Here is a 24,113-nt window from a genome sequence, read left to right on the forward strand (position 1 = left end):
TCCACTGCAGTTGGCAGAACATCTAAGAATTAAACATTAATGTTGTCTCTCGTTGCACCGTTCCTTTAAAATGTACTTTACGCACACATTTCTCCTGAACTCCGAGTGCTAAATTAAAGCTGCACTTAAATTTTCATACATAAGAGATGCGTGAAGAAAAGTTGTGTGAACTTAGATGAAATGTAAATTTTGATGATGTACTGTATTTTCAAAGAAAAATAAGAGGGTGTTACAGGAAACACTACTTTCTGATGCTAAATGATTTGCTCAAAGCTTTCATATGTAGTAAATAATAACTCAAATATAATGATTAATGTACACATGATGCATAAAAGTAACTTCATAAAAGAGTATGATAGGCTCTTTGGCTTCAGGGATGAAGCATGCCATGCTTTGTTTCAACTCATGCAAAAATCAAAGTAATGATTCCCTCCTTAGGTAACAATAATTAATAAAGAATGGAAATAACAGTCCAACGGGGGAGACAAGAGAAGCATGAGGAGCAATTATGTCTGGTCGCTGAATGCCTGATAATTTTCTGGTACATCAAGTCTTTTGGACCTGCATGGTGGTTATGTAATTTTGGCTTTTTTCCAATGTAGCTTGAAACATTTTAGCTTTATGAAGAAAGGCAAACAGGAGGGAGGCTGTCAGATGGTCATCTGCAGAGAAATGGAATCAAACAGTAAGAAAGCCCGAGCACAAAGTTAGATTTATTATGAGATTTCTATCTAATGAAAAGAAGAAACTCTAAGGGTCTAATTTAATTTGAAGCAAATAGATGATTTTCTGCAGAGCAGTGGGTATGTTACATCAAATGTCCCGTTGTGTTATTTTGCAACCACAAGTTTCAGTGAATTTTATTTGGACCAATACAAAGTATTGCATAAATATGAAGTTGGAAGGAAAAGAAGATGGAGACATGCAAGCGGCTGCAATGTTAAAAGATGATTTCCATCCAGTCTTACTGAGCATGAATTTTTGCTTAGATTAGAATAGTCTAAAATTTAAATCTCTAGACAAGCAAAGCTGGAAGAACTACGTAAAATCAAGCAAACTCATTTCTTGAACTGAGGATTGTTCGTCTCTGATTTATTTCCTCAGACACTTAAGTTGCTTGCCAAGCATAACGGATACTTCTGGAAATTATCCTGTTCTGTTCATAAATGAATGACTGACTACGGTTAAAAGTATCAAATTTGAAAGATCTTCAGACAGCAATAAGAAATATTTGTGTAAATTGTTTTAGGAAAATTTCTAGCTCATTATAATCATACTATAAAGAGGAGTGAGTCAAGACTTTTGCACAGCACTGGAGCGATGAAAATTCATTGATTTTTTAGCATTTTACTGTCAAAACATGACAAGTTGGGAAATTCAGTCGGACATAAAGTGGCTCTGATGTTTTCCACTCATTAGTCTGAACCCTGCTGACTTGTGCAAGCAGTGAAATGAAGTAAATCAGAGTGCATGTCAACTGCTATATTGCATACAAAGGTACTGATCCAAAACACAGAGCCATGTTCACTTTGATACGCAAGATTTACCACAAATATGACATTTGGGTTCGTCTCGTCAGCCTCTCTGCACGGCGTCTGTACATGCGCTCTTTGAAGCAGACATGCAGAAGAATACATTGACGTTTGCAACTCTTCGCTCTCCATATATACACTTCAGTTTCATTACCCGCACATACAGATCTCACTTTATTTCTCTGAGTGACAGATTGAGTTCAGCGGCGGGCTCAGCAGGAAGTCGACTTACAGGCGCAGCAAAGCAGGGAACTCTGAGTGACACAACTCAAAGCGTGTGAGTGGGAGTGCCCTGGAGACCAGCTCATGTATGTGACTGATCACATCATGTGCCACTTTTTGTACATACGTGCCCTTCCTCTATAGGTGAGGTTGTGTATGCGTGCAAAAAATATCCCTCAAAGGAGACAGAGGATGTAAAACACTGAACAGAGATTAGGTTTCTCTCAGGGACTTTAAGAGGATCTTTGGTAGGGTGACTTATATTCCAAGGACAGAATTGCACACATAGCAGCATTTTTTTCTTTCTTTTATTTTTTTTTTTTACTGCAAATCAAACTGACAAATGACCTTCATCTCAAATCTAGACGTGAAGCTTGTCACTTGGGGCTAGTATAAAGAAGCAATGAGCTTTCCACTTCAGGTCAGTGGAGACCATCTAGTGGCTCCAGGGTTCCTACATTTTTCATTCAAAATTTAGAAGTTCCCAGACTTAGATTTGTTGATTTTTTTATTTTATTTTATTTTTTTGGTCACTTGATGTTGAGGCATCTTGAATGGAGCCAAAAAGAGTTAGTGTAGATTCATAGAACATGTTTGCAACTTTCTGTACGTGACAGTCACTGTGAAAAATCACAGACTCTTATGAAGGAAACAGCGACGTCTTTAAAGCTTCTTGATGTAATTCCAGTAAAAAACAATTCCACGTTTAATTTAATTAGCTTGCACCATTTGCTCGTCAATCGTATGTAATCTAGATTATTTAAAATGATCTAATTCAGAGTCAAAAATTCCACATTAACTGATTGCTTTAAGATGTATTTGTTTCATTATGACTGCAGGTAAAAACACCATGGCATGCTCTCCATCCCTGAGCATTTATCCCTAAAAAATCAGCATCAATTGATCCTAATACTAACTATGTAGAAGTGTTAGAAACACTTGCCTCAATGGCAAGACTTGCAGTTAAAAAGTAATGAATTCCCAGACAGTTCTCAGTACTAACAGGCTTCTGTGTGTGCTTAAAATACTAGGAAAATGACCATAAAACTGTGTTTCCACAACATTCAGCTGTATGAGACAACTTTGTTTAGCTGATCCTGTGTCCAGAAACATAGCAATTTTTTTCTCAAATCTTTTTGATGGCTTTTAATATAAATACAAGAAATATAACATTTATCATTTAGCGATTGGAATGGGGAGAAAAGTCTGGAGAAAACAGTTTGCGAGTTTCTGGAAAAAATAGAAACATAGAACATAACATTCTCCTGTACATTTATTTATTACTTACGGGCTATTGGCCCCACCACCAGAGCGAAACTGGACATATGGCGCAAGCTGTAGGAGGAGTTTCACAGCTTCTGGCCACTCCCCCTCATTGGAGCGAAACTCGCAGGAAGCAGAGTCACACTCTTCAAAACTGAACTGGTAGTAAGTGTTGGAGTCCGAAAACACCACCCGCTGGTCCACTGGAAATAATTCAATAAGAACAAAAAATAGCAGAGAGAAACAGTAAGGTTGGTTATTAATTGGGGTATAATCATGCTGTTGAAAAAAATATTTAAAAAAATGTATCTTTCAATACTGTTGTCAAAAACTAATACAAATATCAGGTTAGTTATGCCAGTAAAGATTCAAGTCTTGCACTTGTGTGTAAAGAATGTATTAGACTGTTTTGGGGGGGTTTCCTGCTAAAAACTCGATGACAAAACCATAACAAAACTTACAATCTTAGCTATTCAACTGTCAAGTGACAGAAAAAGAAACCAGCAAGAGTCAAAGCAGTAAAAAAAAAACTCAATCAGCATCAGGGTGTCTTTGTATGCAGCAGAGGCAAAAGGATAAACAAGGTAAAAGATTCAAACACTAGATATTCAGAAGAATCTGTGGTACGACAATGTGAAATTTAAGAAGAAAAAAAAGCATGATTCTTTCCTCATCTTCGCCACAGCTTGAAGGCTTACGTGGTGCTAAAGAAGAAATGCACTCAGCATGAGCTAAACAGCTGCAAGAAAAGAACTGAAGTGAGGCAGACTCCAATGATAAGAAGGAAAACAAGCTTCAGTGGCTACGGGTGGAGCGATAAAAACCGAAGGGCTGGGTGGATGGATGTTATAGGGTTCTGTGAGTCATTGAGATAGCAGAAATAAAACACTGGCTTCCCCGCTCTACGAGGATATCTATGAATCTCCCTGCATCCCGTCAAACCTGATGAGATCTACACACTGTAAGGCTGATTTCTAACAAAACCAGGACACAGGGATGACATGCTGATTGTGCAAAGTTATAACTTTTTAAGCCACATCCATTATCTTTCGATTTTATCAGCCACCCAAACACTTACACAGTCCTCTTGGGTAGCTAATTTAATAAGATGGATTTTATTAAAGCCAAAACAAAAGAAAGTCTGAGGATCTAAATCTAGACAAATACACATTAACACTTAAAGTAGGTTTTATTAACCATTATAAAAATGGAAAGAGTTGGTTTCTAATGCTGACTGAAAGCAAAATCCCACTGCTAAACAGCGGATCTTTGCACCAGACCAATGAACTTTACCTTAGCAGGAGCAATCATTCTTTTCTGCCGAATAATGAAACAATACAGGAAAATGGAGCTTTGATATATGTGGCTGTAATTCCCAGCTTCAATGTGACAGATCTGCACTAAATTCAAGCTCATGTGCTGAGCAGGTGAATGAGGCAGCAAATGAAGCTCTCCTTTCTGCTGAAAATAACCGAGTTAAGCACTTGTATCTTTAGAGATGTGCTGATGTCGCTGGTAGGTGGCTATAAATTTGGAAGCACAGTTCTAGCTATCTGCTCGTGTGTGTGTGTGTGTGTGCGTGCGTGTGTATGTGTGTATATTACCAGACAGCAGGACTCCCAGCTCCAGCAGCACCTGCCAGACACGCACAGCAGCAGTCCGACAGCGCACGTACACGCACTGCTCACACAGCCACTGCACCAGCTCCACTCCCACATAGCTACGCCTGTTAAAAGCAGATGCACATATGACCATTCTATTGCACAAGTAGGGCCATATAATGTCATGATGCTCACATACTTTTATTGCATGAAAGCTCTTTTTTTTCTTTTTTTTTAATCAATACCCATTGATTATTCATTAGCTCTGTGTAAGGGTTTTCCTCGGAAACAGCGAATGCTTTTCCTCTACTTCCCCATGAAGATGAAGTCTCTTTGTGTCAGTGTGGCTGTATTTACAGTATATTTACAGTTCCGGTATCTATTCAGTAATCATTTGTTTTCTTTTTAAGGACCTGGATGTTCTGTATGTATGTGTAATTCCATAAAGTGACTGTATTCCCAAAATACTTGTGCTCCACATCTACATTCCTCTTTGCTCATTGTCCTGCATGAACAACCTGACTGACCAATTAAAACGGGGCTCTCCAGTGACTGGTGAGTCAGTCTACATGCTTCGCTGAATTCATCGATCCAGCTCTGCATACAAACAGGCAGAGATGGGCGTACCGTATGATTCTGGCCAGGTGGATCTTATCTTTGGCTGGGTACGGTCCATGAGAGAGAAAGGCATTCCTCACAGATCGACCGGCACATGGAAAACTCTGGGAGCAAGACTGAAACAAACATGTGCAAATTAGCAAACAAACACATTTCCTTTAAGCAAGTTAAAAACTGCAAATAAAAACTAAATAAAACACGAGCTGCAGAATTTGTTAAACATCGAATTATTTACAGATGGATATCAGATTGGAGGAAGTTAATGTGGTTATGTGCCACTGTCATTGAGCAGCTCACAAGGACAGCTCGATTTCTTTCCCCCTGAGGAATCAACCATTGACTATGTCTACAAACTCTGCAATACTCCCGCTGTCTATGCCATCATAAACACATCTATATTTCAATTAAAACTGTTTACGTGGCTGCTGGCACTGCTCTGCTCATCAGGTCTTCTACTGTACATGAATCAGAGCAGAGCATTCTGCCTAAGTAAAGAGGCTTCACACATTATATTAAAACATCAAACGCTTTCTGTGAAATCTTTCACATGCTGCAAGCTGGTTTACACATAGTAAAAATCAATAGGTTGCACATGTATTAGCTTAGAGGTCCAACAATAGTGTGTTGGTCCCTCTTCGTCCTAGCTCCAATAGACCGGCACCCAAAGGTGAACAGCAGGTCCTAAAAGTCCTATTAACTGGAAGGTGGGGCACCCATGAATCTGACTTTTTTTGGGGGGGTTTTAACAGAACATCCCCAAAACTGATAAATAGGATTGATATCTGGGGAAGTTGTATGCCTAGGTCAACCTCACAGAAATGCTTTCTGTGTACTTTATGAGTTCTGCTTTGGTTCAAGAGTAGCTCCAATTACAGGTTGTTTGTATTTGCATCTAATCTTAGGTAAGTGATACATGTCAAGGTGGCATCAACAAGGATGGCACAACCCGATGTTTCTCAGCTGAAAATCGTTGGTTATTTGGTGGCGGACAAGGATCAGGTTCTGTACACCCATAACGGTCTGCAACAAACTGCAATGCCTCCTGTTTTGTGACTTTTATTATCTCTAAATGCTGAAAATCTGACACTTCAGCAGGTGAAAAGTCTTGCCCACAGACAACAAAAGAAGTGGACGGAGCAGAAATCCAACCTGCAATCCAACGATTGCAGGATGAACTCCTACCACCGTTGCTACCATCATCTCATAACATTAAAACAGACAAACATCAGTACCTGTTGTTTTTTATTCTGACAAGATATAGGGACTATTCTATCTGAAACTCTCTCAGCTATATGATAAAAAAATAAATAAAAAAATTGAAGAAATTTACCGGAGTGCAAATGCCAAGTTCACCAGGAGGTCTTTCCATGCTGTGCACAACAGCATCCCAAAAAAAAGGAGCTAACTGAACCTACAAGCTTCAGTTTTTCAAATTTAATGCTAAAAGTTTATAGCAGCAGGTTTAGAAAAGTTGCCAGAATAGGAAGAAAGTCTCTTCTCTCTGAAAAGAAGATAGTTCGTGTCTTGGCATATTGACCCAAATGATTAGCTCTCACCCTGCAGCAGTGCCTTCAAACTTCGCAATTACTAGGCTGAGCATAAACTGCAGAGTTAAATGTGAGCCCTGAAAGCTAAAACCGCCTCGACTGCCTAATGCAACATTCCAGAATATACCAGCATATCCACAACAAAACGACTAAACAGTACATACGTGAGGTGTTGAAAAGAGCCACATCAAAATCACCACCATCACAAAGTACTGTGGAGGAATAAAAAAGAAACCTGCATCTACAAATTCATGCAAACAAATAATGAACTGATGAAGAGCTGTGAAAAAAACCTTCTCAAAAAAAATGTAGGAGACTCATATGGTCATAGAGCAGCAGACAGCCTGACTAGTTTACCAGTTAATACGAGTCTTTTGGGTTGTGCATATTTCTCAGCTGTCATAGCTAAATGCATCAGTGAAGCCATCAGAGAAAGCACACTTGATGCATTTTGCAGATGGTGTCCCCACATTCCTTTAGTTAAAGTCACAGCGTTTGCTCTCTAGTATTATTTTTTTTTCTCCTGAAGCTACAAGTTTGATTATAAAAAGAAGCACCTGAAGCAATGTGACAATTTCCTTATTCTTAATTCTAACATGTGATATGTATGCGCCACATGATTTGAGGAAATTTGCAGTTATTTGTGCTGCAATTCTTTTCTGACTTTTGGTTAGATACTATTTGTATTCCAATACAAAAGGAAGTCAAACTCGCAGTGAACAATATAGGTTTCAGATGTGGAAACGCATTGAAAGAAAATGGGTAAAAATGGGTCAAATGTAATTGCAGTGTAACCTATAGTGCTATCTAGCTACAAAGTGCTGTTAGTTGATATTTCACCCTCATCTTCTATTTGTGCAGGAGGAAACGGGACGGTAACAAAAAATGCAAAAACATCTCCAATGGAGATGGTATTTGTTTTGTTGTTTTTCCAAGCTCCTGTTGAGCCCAGGTGATTCCACACGGGGAAATCAGAATGAGGAAGAAGTGGTGCGATGTCACCTTTTAGACAAAGATCTGTTATTTAACAAGAGTTACAAAAGCACTTCTCAAATTTCAAACATCATTCAATCTAATCTAATCTGAATAACTGGTTCAAAAGTCAGATCCAGTGACTTCATTGGAATCCCCCCAGACTGTAACAGAGACCTGACAAGAGATCCTATCAGCCGGCATCCTCTTGTGTGGGTGGCAATGTAATGTTCACACGATTTTCAAAAGATAAAGTTTTTCAAATTTAATTATTTGGCAAATTTGTTTTTTATATACTTGTCCTAGATGTGGGTTAATGTTTTATCCACTTTGTTTAAACCTTCAGAGATGAAGGACAATAATCTAATATTTGAGCTCTTAAGCTTTTTTTTTTTTTTTGCATAGTGCACTGCTTAAAAATATTTCCAAAGCCACATTGCATGATCAAATGAGGCCCATGTCAGAAGTGAAAGTAGCTTGGACAATGTTCAAGGTAATAATCTCCACTGATGTCATTTGTGAATAAACACTTCATTGTGCTGAACAGAGAAAACTAGAAAGTAATGATGTCATTTATATATACTTGTGCGCTTCCTCCCTACCTTGTGTACTGCAGACCCGGTGCTTGGTCCAGGGATAGTGTCAGGTGATTGCTGTTGAAACAAAACACAAGCCATCAGAGCCAACTCACACAAGATATAATGCACACACACACAGTAAACACACTAAACAAATAAGTCTGAGAAGGGGAGGACTGGTTTTATTATTCTGAAAACATTAGTCAGGTTTGTTTGAACTCACAGCAGAAGTAAAGCGAGGGAGCAGATCCACACATTAATGCAGGACGTGTTCCCATCAAACACTTTTATCAAACTTAAAGAAAATGTGATCATGTCATCAGAAAGTTTTGTCAGGGAACTGTACCAGTCATAAACTCAAGCAAACCATTTGTGCCCTTTACTTTATATATTCTCGCGTGCCTCCTCCACAAGTAAAACTTGTACTTGACGATTCATTCATCGTCAACAAAAACCAACAATCAGTGTAATTGTCACATTTTACAGACAACCCACAATAAATATCTTCCCACTTAATAACACCATCCTTTCCCCCAGGTGCATCCACTTCCCCTATCAGGAAATAAACCCTTAATCTTTATGGATCATTGTGGTGCCACTGCAGGAAGATGAGTGTAGACACGGCGCTGAAAGACTGGTTATAAACCAGATTAACAATGATCAGGATTGTCAGGTAAATAGAGGGGGAGATGACTCATGAAGAGTGTTCAAACGTTTAAAGACTGGTAACACTATAGCGTAATGTTATAATAACATGACAAAACATCACCCTTAAAAGAAGAATTTAACATTTTCTTTACAGGTGTGAAGATGTCCTCTGTTCATGATGTCAAGCCTACACAAAAATACCAGTACACAAAAATACCAAAAATTAACTCCTGATGAAAAACTGATAAAAAACTATTAGGGCCAAGAAAAAAGAAAAAACTTTTTGTTCAACTGAATGCCTTCCACACTGGTTCAGGTTGTACTGGTTTACTTTATCAAATAGCAAAGTTGTCAAAGCAACAAAACTAGAGCAACTGTTATCACGTTGAGAAATATCCATAAAACGTGTGAAGCACCACTGTAAACAGAAACTGGTTGCATATTAATCTTTATGCCAACACACCTTAAAGTGACGGCTGATGTCATACCATTTAATCATCTCACCAATCAGACAGAAAATTGTAAGATGTGGGTTAGTGTAGCGAAGGTTATTGAGTTCAGCATCATAAATGCAACATTAGCATTTTAATATTTGGAAACAAAACTATATTTAGTCTAATTCTGCAACCCCAGTGAAGTCTAAAACCTGCTTTGTCACATGTAATAACTTTTCCCATAGCTTTTTTAGAAATGTAATTTTTTGAGTATGTTGAACATTATAAGTGGAGAAACAAGAACTGAGTGTGGCTCATTGTGGGGACATTAAATGACATTCTCTTCAGAATTGAAGGGTATTATTCAGAGAGACTAAGTACAGCATACTTTAAGTAAACTTTATGCAGAAGAGTTGCCCAAACTTTGCCATTTGCTGATGTGTGTACACATTTGTCACACTATGTATTCATTTATCTACTTTCCTTCAGCCAGCTAAAGCAAAAGTGCAGAGGCGTTCTCTAAATTACATAAGCCACAATTTTGGCTGTGTACGTATATTGTCAATCTTGTAACGGATTGTAATTTGAACCTCTTTAGTTCAAATGTCAGCCTCTGTTTGCTTTCCAACAACGTAGGACAATATGAGAAATATGTGAACGAATGGTGCATAGTTAATTTGGCTAATTAAAATGAGATACTAAATAATGTAATGATAATTGAGAGCGGATATGCACGATAAATACGCCAGCTGGTTTATACCACACTACACTGAGCTCAGGATTCTTATGTAGCAAATTATTGAAGTGATCCCATTTAAATGTTTGTGAAAATGAATTTTAGCTGGAAAGGCACCAGCAACCCTCCCGACCCCACTAAGGGACAAGGGTGTAAAGAAGATGGATGGATGGATGGATGGATGGATGGATGGATGGATGGATGGATGGATGGATGGATGGATGGATGGATGGATGGATGGATGGATGGATGGATGGATGGATGGATGGATGGATGGATGGATGGATGGATGGATGGATGGAATTTGAAGGTGGCTTTGGTAAAGTGTGAAAATGAGCAACACTGAATTTAAAAACATTTTAAATTTGATGCAGGGGTCCGAACTCCAGCAGTCAGTGGAGATAAGCTGGGCACCTTTTAATACACCATTTGAAGGACCTTTTAACTTTTAAAATACTTCAATATGATACATCATCAAAATCAAGCCATCTTCTTGAACTCACATCCCCCAACATTTGCACTCTTGGACAGAATGCTGCCTACAAGTAAAAATAAAGAGCACCTCCTTAAAACATTGAAAAATGCAGTATACTAATGGACACGGCTGGAGCAAGGGGGCAAAATGTGTATGTGCATGTTGCACTCCAGGGTAATGGCACCTAAACAAACATATGCTGTAAGTCCATTAGGATGATGATCACGTTTCCAGTTGAGTTTACTGGACAGAGACAGATAAGCAGCTCTGGCAGTCAGAGTTTAACATGTTTGTGAGCTGACTCAGTGAAACATGAATACTCGTGGGGTTATAGCTGTTATAGGAGTCCGTGCTAGTAATTGCTGCTGCCCTTCTACTTTTTATACCCACAGACAAAAAAAAATGACAAACACATGCAGGTAGATAAAATTTGCAAATGAAAAGCAGTTAAATGAACCTGAATGATGGATGTAGATTTTTTTTTTTAAATTAGCTGAGGCGCCAGAGGGAAGAAAAAAAAAGTAAACAACTCACAACAATTTATGAATAAATAAGTGGATGTGTATGACAGATGGAGAAGAGGAGAGATGAGGAGATGAGAGACAGAAAGATCATTGTAATTATGAAGGAAGCGAGAGAAAGAAAGATGGAGAGGGCGAGTTGTTCAGCAGAGGATTTGAGTTGCAGGGAATTGAGACGGAGAGATGATTAGAGGGATGGAGATCAGTCTGGATGATCCTCATTACAGCAATGACACTATTTGGAATGCCCCATGCTCACACACACAAGCTAAAAAGTAAAAACTGCACACATCTCCATTATTCTTCATCGTATTGCAGCTAAAAAAAAAAACAACAAAGATCTTTAATACTTTGTCACCAAAAATTGGACAAATTAGATCAGCGCAGATTTTAGGAATCCCTAAATAACAAATGTTGAAAATTCTCCAAAAATACACTTCTTATCTTGTTTGCAAAATGCATGAATGTTATCTGCACTAGATATCTCGCACTCTTAACCATGCAAAAGCAGGGATTTGATCACTTTCAGCCTGGCAGGCAAAGAGCACCCCAGGAAGTCTTTAGCTAGCTGATTAGATGTATCCGACTACACGGATGTTATTGATTCAGAACGTCGCAAAATCAAAGCATTAGGTGTACTTCCAAACACACACAGCCAATTCAGGCATCTTCTGTCAAACTGATGCTATTTTACAACTGCAGTTTTTTTCCTTAGTAAAATATTAGCCATAATTCATCAATGAATTGCAGTTGTTCTTCTGTCAGGCAAATGTTTAGCAGTAGATCCTTCTGATTCACAATCTTTTGTTTCTGCTGTCGTCTTCACAATTTAACAATAATTTCACTAATCAGAAGAAAACATAATCCAAACAAATTATGTTCAGATTATGCTCAGCCGGAGTGTTCCCCAAAAACTGAACAGTTGTGAACCGTTGACAAGATCATGGGCGCCAAAGCTCAACGATGCATGGATGAGCTGAAGCTGAAGACTCGCATCACATGGAGGGCCAAATGTTTGCACTGTTCACCTTGAGAAACACGTCCCAGCAGGATGCACAATCATAAAAAAGCCAAGCTGTCAGTGACACTGCAATGTTTTGACCAATGAACCTTAGGTCTGCTATCCACATGGACATTGCTTTAACACTTCAAATCATTTATGCCCTCTATCAGAGACAGTATTCCCTGTTGGCTGTAACCTCTTTCAGAAGGATAAGGCTCTTTGCGACAAAGCAAAGATGGTGTGGGAATGTTTGAAGAGCACAACAAAGAGTTTGCAGAGATGACTTGGTCTCTAAATTCCCCAGATGACAATCCAATTGTGCATCCATAGGATGTGCTAGGAAAACAGATTTGATCAGAACTTTCCACACAACTTTTAGATGTTGTTTCTTTTAAGGGTTCTGTGGAGTCCATGCCTCCAAAGAAAACAAAACAAAAAAAAAACATAAAGGCTGTTTTGGAAGACGTGATCATAATTGACACAGATACTGACACAAAGACAGTGATCAGATAAAAGTGTTATAGTGGAGACAGAAATGCACTGAAGCCAATTAACAAAGGAACTATAATGCTGAAGTTATGAAGCTCACTTTCTTGCTGTAAAGTTACCATGTCAGTGTTCATGCAGTGCAAATGCAGCATTTAGACAAAATAAAAAATTTCTGTCTCTCCCTCTCGCTCCATGTCTCTCCTTTGTTTTTGATTCTCCATCGTGTCTCGTAATCTCTTTGTTTTTTCTAGTTATAACACAGATCTTTCAAGGGTTCTTTGTTTATCCAGTGTCATCTCTTCTCACAGACACGCTCGGGAATCGCTCCAGCACCAGAGGTGTTTCATTCGTACTGTATCACACATCAAGATGGAGTTCTGCCGCTATGTTCCTGTGAGTCCTGACGTTTGTGCAGCACTTCCTCTGCAGAAAAACACTTCCATGTGACAAGGAGTGAGGACTAATGTCATTGCAGCTTTGAAGGGAGAAGAGAAGAAAGAGAGGAGCAGAGAAGAGAAAAGAGAAGTGCACATGCTGACACACTTATCAATGCAATGACTTCAAAGTGCATATACAGAGAGTGAGAGACAGAGCAGGAGCAGCGAGGTCATTATCTGCAAAAAATGGATTACTCTCAGATTAGATTGCTGAGCACAGTGAAGAGCTGGAACACGCTACGCTTGGTGAGCCCCCCTCTCGCACACTCCAGTACACATCCAAGCTAAGCTCCTGTCGACTCCTCGACACGTTCGCCTCTCAGGGAAGTCAAAATGGAGTCATCAGAGGAGACAAACGCAGCAAATGCATTCAAACTCTCCAAAGCACGAGCTTTGGGTTGTCCAAACAAGTCTTAAGATAAATCCTGTAATTAGTAAATACTCAAGAAGTTTAAATGATTTTTATGCTATTCTTGTTCAGTCTGGACAGTAATGAGCATATCCACCTCTAATACTTGCATCAAGAAATAAAAGCGGACCAAAACGTAAGACATGGCAGCAGTCGGGGAGTAAAAACCTTGGACAGCTTGTTTACTTTTATGACAAACATGCTAAATTTTTAAACTCTTAAGAGCTTTAGTTCAGTTCAGTTAAGGTTTATTTGAGTTCCAGGGGGGCAATTAAGGATACAGCAAGTAAAAAAGGAAAACAAGTGATTAAAAAAATACAAAGAAATTCAGAAAAAAACAATAAATTATTCAACTAACTCCTCTCAGTTTGGTTATTTTACTATTGAATGTTGAATTGAATTCATTAGCTTACAGAAACATTTAGATGAAAATGTACTTCATTGGTAAAGACTGGAATTCTGGAAAACATGAAAAAAAACAAAAAGAGTTGAACAAGTTTCCTATACAATTTATATTTATTTAATATTACGGTTCTCTTGGTGCATTTAAGGATAACTAAGATATTTCTAAAAACAAATTTAACATGACAGATTGGCTTTGTTGTACCAAGACAAATGTTGTGCAAACCGTATTAATCTTTGAGTGACTGGTAAAACTTTTCTTCCATCACCTACAGTGGTTTAACATTTTCCTGATACGAAAGAGACAGAACCAGATCGTTTTTGCATCACTGGCTAATAAGAAGCTGCTACCATTTTCTGATCTCTTGTAAGAAATGTGTCATTTTTCAAACAAATTTTGTTGGGAAAATCACAGGCAGTCATGATGAGGAAATGAATGGAGCACTAGCTATCACTCTTATGAAGGAAATGTTTTTTTTTATAAAGATACAGTTGCCAAGCTACAAGCAGCATGACTAGTATAAAACATCTGACTATTGCCTCTAGCAAAGCAGATAACCCAACTAAAAAGACAGCTACTATCCGTTTGCAATATTTGCAGCACTGAAACTGTAAAAGAAATATAATATTTTATTTTGGAAATAATTTAATTAAATAATTTAAATATAAGTAATAAAGTAATTTTCCACATTTTCATTTAATTAAGATGGTGTATTTTAGACGATTCAGGAATCTCAAGCCAGCTCATGCCTAAATGCTTTCTGTGGAAAGTTGATGGCAAGAAATTGGATCTTAAAAACTGTTGTGTTTTAAACAGACCCGAGGCAATCACATAATCAGTATTACTGGTTAAACAATAAACCTATGTTTATGTCAAAGTAAGCATGGCCCTTTAAATCCTTCTCCTGTCTCATGAATATATTTGCTTATTTACTCCTCCCCCCAACATAAATGCAGCCTAAGTTTTAAATTAGAATAAATGACCCTAAGCTATTCCACTTGGCACTAAAGTTGCCTTCAAAGGAATTTGTAATAATGTGAGTTTAACTGCTTCTTTCTTCTTTGTTTTATCAGGAATGCAACAAACATCGTCATTGTTATGTAACTTTTCCATTTCATAATTGCCCTTCTGGCTTGAAATATACTCTGTGTGCATAAAGATTGGAGCTTTATATACGTTTCTTCTTAATGAGACTTTTCCCCCCCAACCCACGTCTTCATCTTTCGTATTTTATGCATGTATAATGCAGTTAAAAAGGAGAAATATTTATGGCAGAGGCCAAATCACATCCGAGGCTACTGTTCGCAGCATTCATATTGTAGAAATTAGATCAGCTCCTGAGGAATATCAACAACCACTCACAGAGGGAGTTTTAGAAAGGGAGGGGAGCCTTTCAGAAAAGCATTAACAGTCAAAGGCAATCAACTTTACATCTAAAATTGGCCATCAGTCAATGCGTTTGCATGTCAGAGTTTTCATTAAGGTTTCAATCAACAAGAAAGCTCAAGTAATTCACATTCATGAGTGCATTTAGGTGTTGAACACGAGCCATTTACTGGTGAGCGAATTACAGCATCCAGGTTGGAACCTGTCAAAAATAATGTATAACAAGGATTTCTTGATCTGATCCCAAGAATTTGTGTATATCGAAGAAAATAAACTAAACTCACAGTATTCAGCTTGTGAATTTATATAATTTTTAAAAAGCTACTGACTTGTACTATCCTGGGATACACAAAGAAGAATACACATTTGTGTGAACAACTTAAAGTTGATCCAAAACTTTGAACCATGATCTCAATCATCTTATTCTTTCTAGTTCTTTTAAAATGTGAATTTGCCCAACAACTATTTTTGGGTGAATAATTGAGATGTAATCACTAATCAATCAAGGCACCAAGACTTCACAAGGGCAAAGTGAACACTGACAGTAAATTTTTGTTTCTTCTGATACTTGAAACACCTCTGAGCTCACAGCAGATCCCTCCTTCAGCAGCAGAAACATGGAAAGAACCTGGAAATGGTTAACTCAGTTGTCAAAACTCCCCATACATGGGATCTAATAGAGCATTTCTGATCCATAGGGTATTAACCCTGGAATCCACAAGACCCACAGGATTCTCTACAAACATCCCAACGCCAAACCCCAAAAGACTTGCTCGATGTTTTATTGTGTTTGTCTCAATATTTCACAGATACCTCAGAGAAACAACGACAAGCATAGACAACAATACAGATGTACCGTAGTTTAAATATTGTGGATATTCAACATAACATGTACACGCACATGCACAAAAACTATTCAAATTGACCTTTACTAATATTATTTAACAAAGTATTTGGATCTTAATTCCAGTGAAAGATACTGCATTACAATACATTTCAGAGAGATCCATCTCACACCACATGCATATCAATCTATCCAAGTTTTTTCTTTTTTTTCCCGCTTCAGTTAAATAAACGACACGCAGTGTTTTCTGTAAAAGTATTCTTCCGTTTTGTTAAATCAAAACCCGTCAAGAAAAAACAAAAGCAGTCAAGAACTAAAAACTGCAACAAGTGTATGGAAATGTAACCAGATCCAGGGCAGAGCAACATGGTAAATGTGGTAAAAGTTAAAAACTATGCGTTATCAATTCTTTATGCTTCTTTCACACTGCAGACGTCAAAAGAAGTAATAAATGGAGCAACAGAGCAAGTTAAAACAATGTGAGACAGGATTCTCCAAGGTGAGGCTGCTGGAGGCTAGACTCTGAGGCAATTGATGGCTTTAGTGCAACACAGCAGTTTCTATTCACTCTGGATTTTTTATGTTATGTGAGAAACTGTCAAAGATTTTGCATTAATAAGCAACAGAAACAAAATGTGTGGTTTTGGGAAAGGTAAACAGGTAAAAAAAAAAAAAATCTAAATTCATTTTAGAGTAAACCTTTATTAGATTCTCAAGGATTTTTTTTACTACTATCTCGGTCTCTTCATTGTTTATTTTGTTATACTTATAGTGAGTGCACAAGCTATTGTGAGTGAATGAAAGAAACTGGTGGAATCTAGTGAGAACCAGTCTGCAGTGAACAGTTACGTATTTACTCTAATTTTGTCCGTCTCATTGCATAACTCTCACAAAATAAAAAAACTAAACTGAAATATTCATCCACTTGATCTTTCTGTTTCCGTTTCTCCAAATGCAGCAGTTTAAAAAAGAAAACAAAATGTTATCAGAAAAGTGCTCAGGCTTTTTGCAAGATTAAATCAATTTTAAATACTTTTAAAAGATTTTCTGGCACGACTGGTCTTTATTCACAGCAATCAGTCAGGAAACAGGCTGAGTGAGAATTGGTAAAAAAAAAAATACAAAGATTAGGAATCGAACCCTTGATAGCTGTGTCGAGTACTACTAGTCATATTGACTAATTTTACGTTAACATTTTTATGTATTTTGGGTTTCAATATCATAATTTGGATAAGCTTGCAATTCTTTCATTTTTTGTTGGATTAAAAACTATTACATCTATTGGGGAACCTTCAGTCCATTTCCACCGCATTTGTTATAGTGCTTAGAAAAGTACATATAAATATCAAGATCAGCCAAAATCACCATCTGCAGGTCCACCTCAAAGAAAAAAACTGTGGGTAGAAAAAGTCAATCAGTTCATCTTTAATTATAGATTATACAATTAAAACCCTAAAGAAACCCCTTGTGCAGTAACATTTTAATTTGGTTCCATGCATGTTTTATTCACCTCCGTGTCAAGGTCCAATATCAGTGAATAATTAGGCAAGAAGATTTCTACCACATTAACCATTAACAGGACATGGAGTGGCCTCACTCTGCAGTTCATTTGCACATCACTTAAAATTACCAGATGTAACATGACACAAACTGCTCTTCTCAGTGGTCCTATGTGGCTTTATCACAAGAAAAGCTGCATATTTTTAGCACATCTGGCTCCAGCGGGACAGGAAGTCCTGGCACGCCACCGACGATTTTCACAAAGGGAACCAGGGACGAGTGTTTGAGTGGCCGCCGCTGACGACAAGGATAAGGAGAGCAGACACTCAGAGCAGGCATTTGGCATGTCGGCTGCTTTTTGTTGGACACAGCAAGGTTCAGAAAAAGCTTCACTGGCCAATCTTTGACAAAGAAAGCCAAAAAGCCATTGACCGATCAATTAAACAACTGGTATTGTTCAAGAAATACTGAATTTGAGAAGCGAGTCAGACAGGACTAAAAAGGCCTTCAAGGCTGTTTGGCACTAGGAATGGACCTGTTACAAGTCTGAAGGTACACAGAGCCTTTAAAAGATTAAGTATCAAAGCAGCTATTGTTCCCATGGTTTGTGTGGCATCTTTTTTATAAAGATGCCACAGAAAGTGCTGGTGGGATGCGAGTTTTATTCTGGCTGCAGCATAAGTTAAGAAAGTGATGCCCCACCCCTACAGTTGCTCTCAGATAAATTCTGGCAGTAAGGACTTCAAAAACTACAATTGCATTTATTATTGGTGTTTATTCTGTTTCAGTCTATGGACCAAAATTTTTATTAATCTTAATAATAATAATATATTATGCTATTTTTCAGCAGTAAAAATATGTATTTTTAGTATTTTAAATCATTGTTTGAATATAAAGTGTGCTACTTTTACTCACGGTTCAGTCTTTGAAAATACACCAAGTCATGCCAATTTTGCGCCACTATGCCCACATTTATCTTGCAGCTTACTTTTAATTCCTAAAGATGTGGTAGGCACAAAACTGAATCTTGAAACAAAAAAAGGGAATTCTTGATTTTCTCTTCAGAATCAAAATTCATTTGAAATTTACATCAAGACTTTTGTTCTGCTTCTAATTCAAATTAGCCTATTCTCATACAGGGACTGCAAAAGTTAGCATGGTTGTAGTCAAGTCTGTGCTGTCATTATGAGCTCCATTTGCATTGTCAGTCTTTACCACTGTAAATTTGTATTTATTTGTATCAAAGTAAGATTTGGTAACCAATAACACCCTACGTAATTGTAGTAAAAAAATAAAAGGCCACAGCTCTGACTTTCACTACCTCAATAGCATCCCTTTTCCAATAATGTCATAAGCAAACTGACAGATATTTAAAAAAATACAGCTTGATCAGAAAAAAGAAAGAACACTGAGCATTTGAGTGAAAAATGTCATTACCACAGGTACTTTTAATGTGACTGTGAATGATGGTGGGGGTGGGTGGTGTTACCTTGACTACGGGACTGTGAAGGTATGGTGTCCAAAAGCTATTCTGGTCATTATGGATGTAGTAGGTAACAAGCACAGTTGCGTGCACACACATTTATATATTAAAAAAAGCTTGCCTCTGCGACATGTAAGCCTGTGGGAAAATGAAAAACACCTGAGTCGTGACGAGCTTACAAAACGGCCTCAGAGCACAAAGTGGAGTCATGCAACCTGGCAGTTAAAAGATAACACAGCCAGTAACGTTCATCAAACACGGAAGGACGGACATTCAGCGGTCTGTTCGAAATACTCACGCTCTTTTTCCGCAGGTGCAGCCCGTGCTTGAGCAGCCCCGGCAGATCCCGGATTTTGTGTTTGAGCTGTGCTTGGTCCCGTGCGCTCCTGTTCCACCGCAAGCCCGCGAGCAAGCCGTCCTCTGCGGGCTCCGAGTCCTCCATGGTTCACCCCCCTTCTCCTCCTCCTCCTCTGACTGCGTGTCCTCGAGCTGCCTGCCGCCTGCCTGACTGCCTCCACTCCCGGTGTCTCTGCCTAGTGTATCCTCAGGAGGCACACCGCCGCCCGCGCTCGTTCGCCATTTCCCCCCTGTTCCTCGCGCTTACGCTCGCCGACCCGCATCTGCATCCAGACCGCGCGCGGCGCGGTTAACAACCTACCGAATGTGTTCCGCAGCACGCGACGCTGCCTGCTCCACCCAGTGGCTCGCGCGTCCGGCTACTCCGTAGCCTACTACCAGGTTGATGTGTGCGCTGTCCAGAGAGGGGAGGGGAGTTACAGGTGCATCGACACATTGCATCACTTCCACCTTTCATTCACTGACGGTCAAACCAAGGTAAAGCAACAAACGGACTGTTATCACCGATGGCCATCACTCGGTCTTAGTACCAGTTTATTTTCAAATCAATGCTTGGTTTTTCCTGTGTGTTTGTCTCAAAAGTTGTAAAACAACACAAAGGATAATGTTTGGGGGAAGGGAGGGGGAAAAAAAACTGAAGACAGATCTTGGTGAGGCTACGTCACCACATTACCTGGGTCAAATTTCTAAAAGTAAACAAAGGGACAGTCTCTGTTATGTGTGTATGTGTGAGACAGCCCATTTTTCAGGCTTCAAGCTTAGTTTTGTTCTGACAATGTCGGGAATGTTTAGTCTCAGGCAGGTGTGCAAAATGAAATATGAGAGGTCTTAATCCTGGGTTTTGTTGCTTGGTGTAGATGAAACGGTCTACGTAGTGTGGCTGCCAAATGACTGTAGATGTTCTTAATCCTTAAAGTCGGCATCAGACAAAAGCTAGTCTTTTAAAGTCCTTCTTTGGAAGCTTAGCACAATTACATAGTAGAGTCTGTAATGTAAGCTTAAATATGGGCCAATATAGAAAGAAACCTCTTGAAAGGTTCAATATATCATCATGGCCATTGGGACTGCAGATGAAATTTAGCATTTTGGCTAATTCTGGCTCTTTTTAACTCAAGAACTGGTGTTTTATTAAGTATATTCCACTGTCCTCTTTCAAATAAATTCAAATATCAGCTAACTAAATAATAAGAAATGTTACTGGTCCATATACAATGTGCAGGAATGCAACATAGAGTAAGTAATATAGTAGTTGTATTGTTTTGGCTTTGGAAATGTAACCATTTTTTTAAGCAGGAAAGATTTCACTGCACTGCTTTGCAAGATTAAGTCTGCACCACCTTTTTGATGATATGTTCTTCAATAAAGATTATCAGAATTGTGGACATCTACTATCCAACTCATCTCTAAGATGGTAAGGATCTCTTGGAACTTCAGGCTTAACCCAAGTGTCACGTGAACAATAATATATATCCATCCATCCATTTTCTTTCACCCTTGTCCCTCAGTGGGGTCGGGAGGGTTGCTGGTGCCCATCTCCAGCTAATGTTCCGGGCGAGAGGCGGGGTCACCCTGGACAGGTCGCCAGTCTGTCGCGGGGCAACACAGAGACACACAGGACACACAACCATGCACACACACACTCACACCTATAGGGGCAATTTGGAAAGGCCAATTAACCTAACAGTCCTGTTTCTGGACTGTGGGAGGAAACCGGATATATATATATATATATATATACACAATATTTAATTTAATATTGTTATTTAATTATAAAGATATATTAAATGAGAAAATAGTTATGATTATGCTGTTTGGTTTTTAAGTCTGCCAGTTTGCCCTCCTTATACTCCACAGAAACAGCTGGAAAACCCTAACCACTTACAAATACACAGTTAATGTCTAAGAATAAAGGTTAAGGGGTGAGAATGGGATTCAGCCAATAGGTTTGGGTTTTCTTTTTGGTGATCCTGTGAACATTCACCTTACTCGTGTTGGTGTCTTGCTGCTTTTAAGTTTACAGAATGTTTTCTGCCTTTTACAACAGGTAATTCATGTCTGCATCTGCAATGCGTCTTGTTTTTGTAGCCAAAGATCTCACTTGGATGAAAGTTCAGAGTTCACATTTGGAAACATCTTCAGAACTTTTATCATCTTCAGTGAAGAAAAGAGATTGGTGAAAACTGGTAACGGTTTGTTAAACAACATCTGATTTAATTGTTAAATCACAATTGTTAATAATCTTAAATTTGCAGCTGAGACTTGACACTAAAATATCAGATTTGTACAGTTTACCAGCCACAAGTAAATGTGGCTGGTAAACTGCTAAAATATGGAATGTCTCAATGTTTAAATACATATCAAAGTAACACAGACTTGAAAAACCTTTCAATTCTCTTCTACTGTAAAAGATTGATTGCTATTACACATTTTCTACACTAGAGAGCACTTAAAGGTCAGTCAAGAAAATATCAACTCAACGATATTCATCACTGTCCATAGCTGTATTTTTAGGTGCTTGGCATCAACATAAATTCATCATCTACTAGGTAAATTTGGCATGTTTTTTCTAAGTAACAATGATGATTCAAGTCTAGAATACACAGGTCAGCATCAGGCAAAAGCTACCATGAAGCCTGTAGTGAACTACATGAACTATGAGTGATGCTTTTCTGGGCAAAACGTAGGGAAAATGTATTAAACCTCTCTGCACGGCTGCTGTGAGAAGAATCTAAGACATTTGCTTATTTATGTATATGGGTTTTTTTGCAACTCCTGTAATCAATCTCAGAGATAAGCTATTATACATGGCCTACCAGATGACAATGACTGATCAGCTGTGATTAATATTAACTGCACAGTTTCTCTTCTTGTATGCGATGCACATCGCGAGTGGCATACTTACATTACTTGTCTTTCCATCCTTACAGTGAAATTGTTCAAATTACAAATGTTTTATTGAACAGCCATCTATGGTCTTGTGATGTCTTGTGAAGGGAAACCCCATCATTGTTCACCCCAGTGACCATCGGCAATTCATTCTAGGAGTCCTGATCTCAGACAAAAATGGACGCATAGCCCTTCCAGTGAGTTCAAGGTCTGCCTCAGTGTCTCCTCCAAGTAGACACTGATTACAGCCAGACTACTTCATTTAAATGTTTTCTTGGCAGAGCAGTAGCATTTACACTCCAAACTTCCTCTAGAGAATAGAGCTCCACGCCTCATCTCTCAGCAACAATCCCGTAAACCTATGAAGGAAGTTTAGTTTAGTCATTTTAATCGTGGATCCAGTACTTTGAGTCAAGATCCATATCTCATGAACATAGGCAAAGGACAGAATGTATATCAATTTGTAAACTGAGAGCTTTTCTTCCAGCCACCCTACTCATCATCTACCTTTAGACTCTGTGTATGAATCCTATAAAAAAAATATATCTATAACAAGGAGCAGCTTTATTGGGAACAAACCCGATCGAAAGCCAAGCTGCTTATTCTCAAGCCGAGGTTCAAAAATAAGCTGTAGCCTTCTTTCCAACACTCAAGGAAAAACTTTTCCCCGAAGGATGAGAAGTGTGATCCCTTGACACTTTGAACGCACTCTCTAGTCCATTTTTTTATCCCACTCCACAAAGGGCTTCATGCTTTGGTTACAACATTCAGTTCTGCCTGAATACCAGCCTGTTAACTGACCCTCGTAACAACAAAATGTTTTGAGCAGCTTCTTAAATCTCGCATCACAGTCGGCCTTCCTGCATTTGCTAGATCTGTGCAACTTGACATTGCGGCAGCCGTTACACAAATAAATTGTTTAATACTGTCTTTCTTCAGAGATTCAAAGAGAAATTTCTATTTAGCCTAAAATCTATTCCGTGTCAAATTAAACTTCCTGAATCAGACCACGGTGAGTCCATTTCAGAGAAGATGTTTGAATCTCTATTATGGTTGGGTAAACTCCAAGGTCATGTGCTCGGTCCATTGATGTTCAGACTGCTAACACATGACTGTGATTATGCATCCACACCTGAGGAAAACCTGATCGTTACGTTTGCAGGTGGACTCATTCGTGGAAGCAATGAATCTGTGCTTGGACGGACCGGTTAATCCAGAGCACCGTTTATACAAGAGCAGAATATAATGTGATTTGATCATTTTGTCAGTTTATATTATTTGATCTCTTTATTGGTTAGAACAAAGTGTATTTTTACTCTTAGCTGAATCGTGGTATGAGTTGCTGCACTTTTCCTGGATCGTAGTGGATGTAAATGAAAGCTCCTGTTCATTATTTTTCTGCGCCATCTTTTTTGTGTGTTTTTAAACAGAGAATAAAATATGGATAAATAGTCAAATACAACAGTGCTTGGTCTAATAAGAACTTGCTGATTACTGAATAATTTAATTAAAGAATTCCCTCCGATAAGATATGAAAGAGAATTCGTTTAAGCTCGGTAGATATGCGAGGGTCTGAGCCCGATATTCCCAGACGACACGAAGTCAAGCAGAGTTCAGCCTGAGTGCGGCTGGTTCAGTCGGATAACTCAAGTGTCGGATCTGGCTTTTGATAGGGTTTGTAATTTGGGATGATTGGCTCTCTTTCAGATACTCGGATTATGGCAGCACTATTTCAGCGAATTACAGTGAGGCGGTATGTGCTGGAGTGT

At 38.6% G+C, this 24,113-nt stretch overlaps 1 protein-coding gene across 2 annotated transcripts in view; it reads right to left on the bottom strand.

The window, feature by feature from the left end:
- The window catches only part of rapgef5a (Rap guanine nucleotide exchange factor (GEF) 5a), a 47,547-nt gene extending 27,584 nt beyond the window's left edge, over positions 1-19,963 (bottom strand). Inside the window, exons 1-5 of one of the 2 annotated variants that reach the window (XM_008421770.3) lie at positions 19,400-19,963; positions 8,358-8,408; positions 5,246-5,352; positions 4,622-4,743; positions 3,043-3,220 (exon numbers count right to left, since the gene is read on the bottom strand). In XM_008421770.3, the coding sequence (XP_008419992.2) occupies positions 3,043-3,220; positions 4,622-4,743; positions 5,246-5,352; positions 8,358-8,408; positions 19,400-19,543 (602 nt within the window). In that variant the 5' untranslated portion in view covers positions 19,544-19,963. The remainder of the gene's footprint in view (positions 1-3,042; positions 3,221-4,621; positions 4,744-5,245; positions 5,353-8,357; positions 8,409-19,399) is intronic. The other variant, XM_008421771.3, reaches the window with a different exon arrangement.
- Between the last annotated feature and the right edge of the window lie 4,150 nt (positions 19,964-24,113).

Source organism: Poecilia reticulata, chromosome 11, assembly GCF_904066995.2.
Source record: "Poecilia reticulata chromosome 11, P_reticulata-male-v2, whole genome shotgun sequence".
NCBI classification, from domain to species: domain Eukaryota; kingdom Metazoa; phylum Chordata; class Actinopteri; order Cyprinodontiformes; family Poeciliidae; genus Poecilia; species Poecilia reticulata.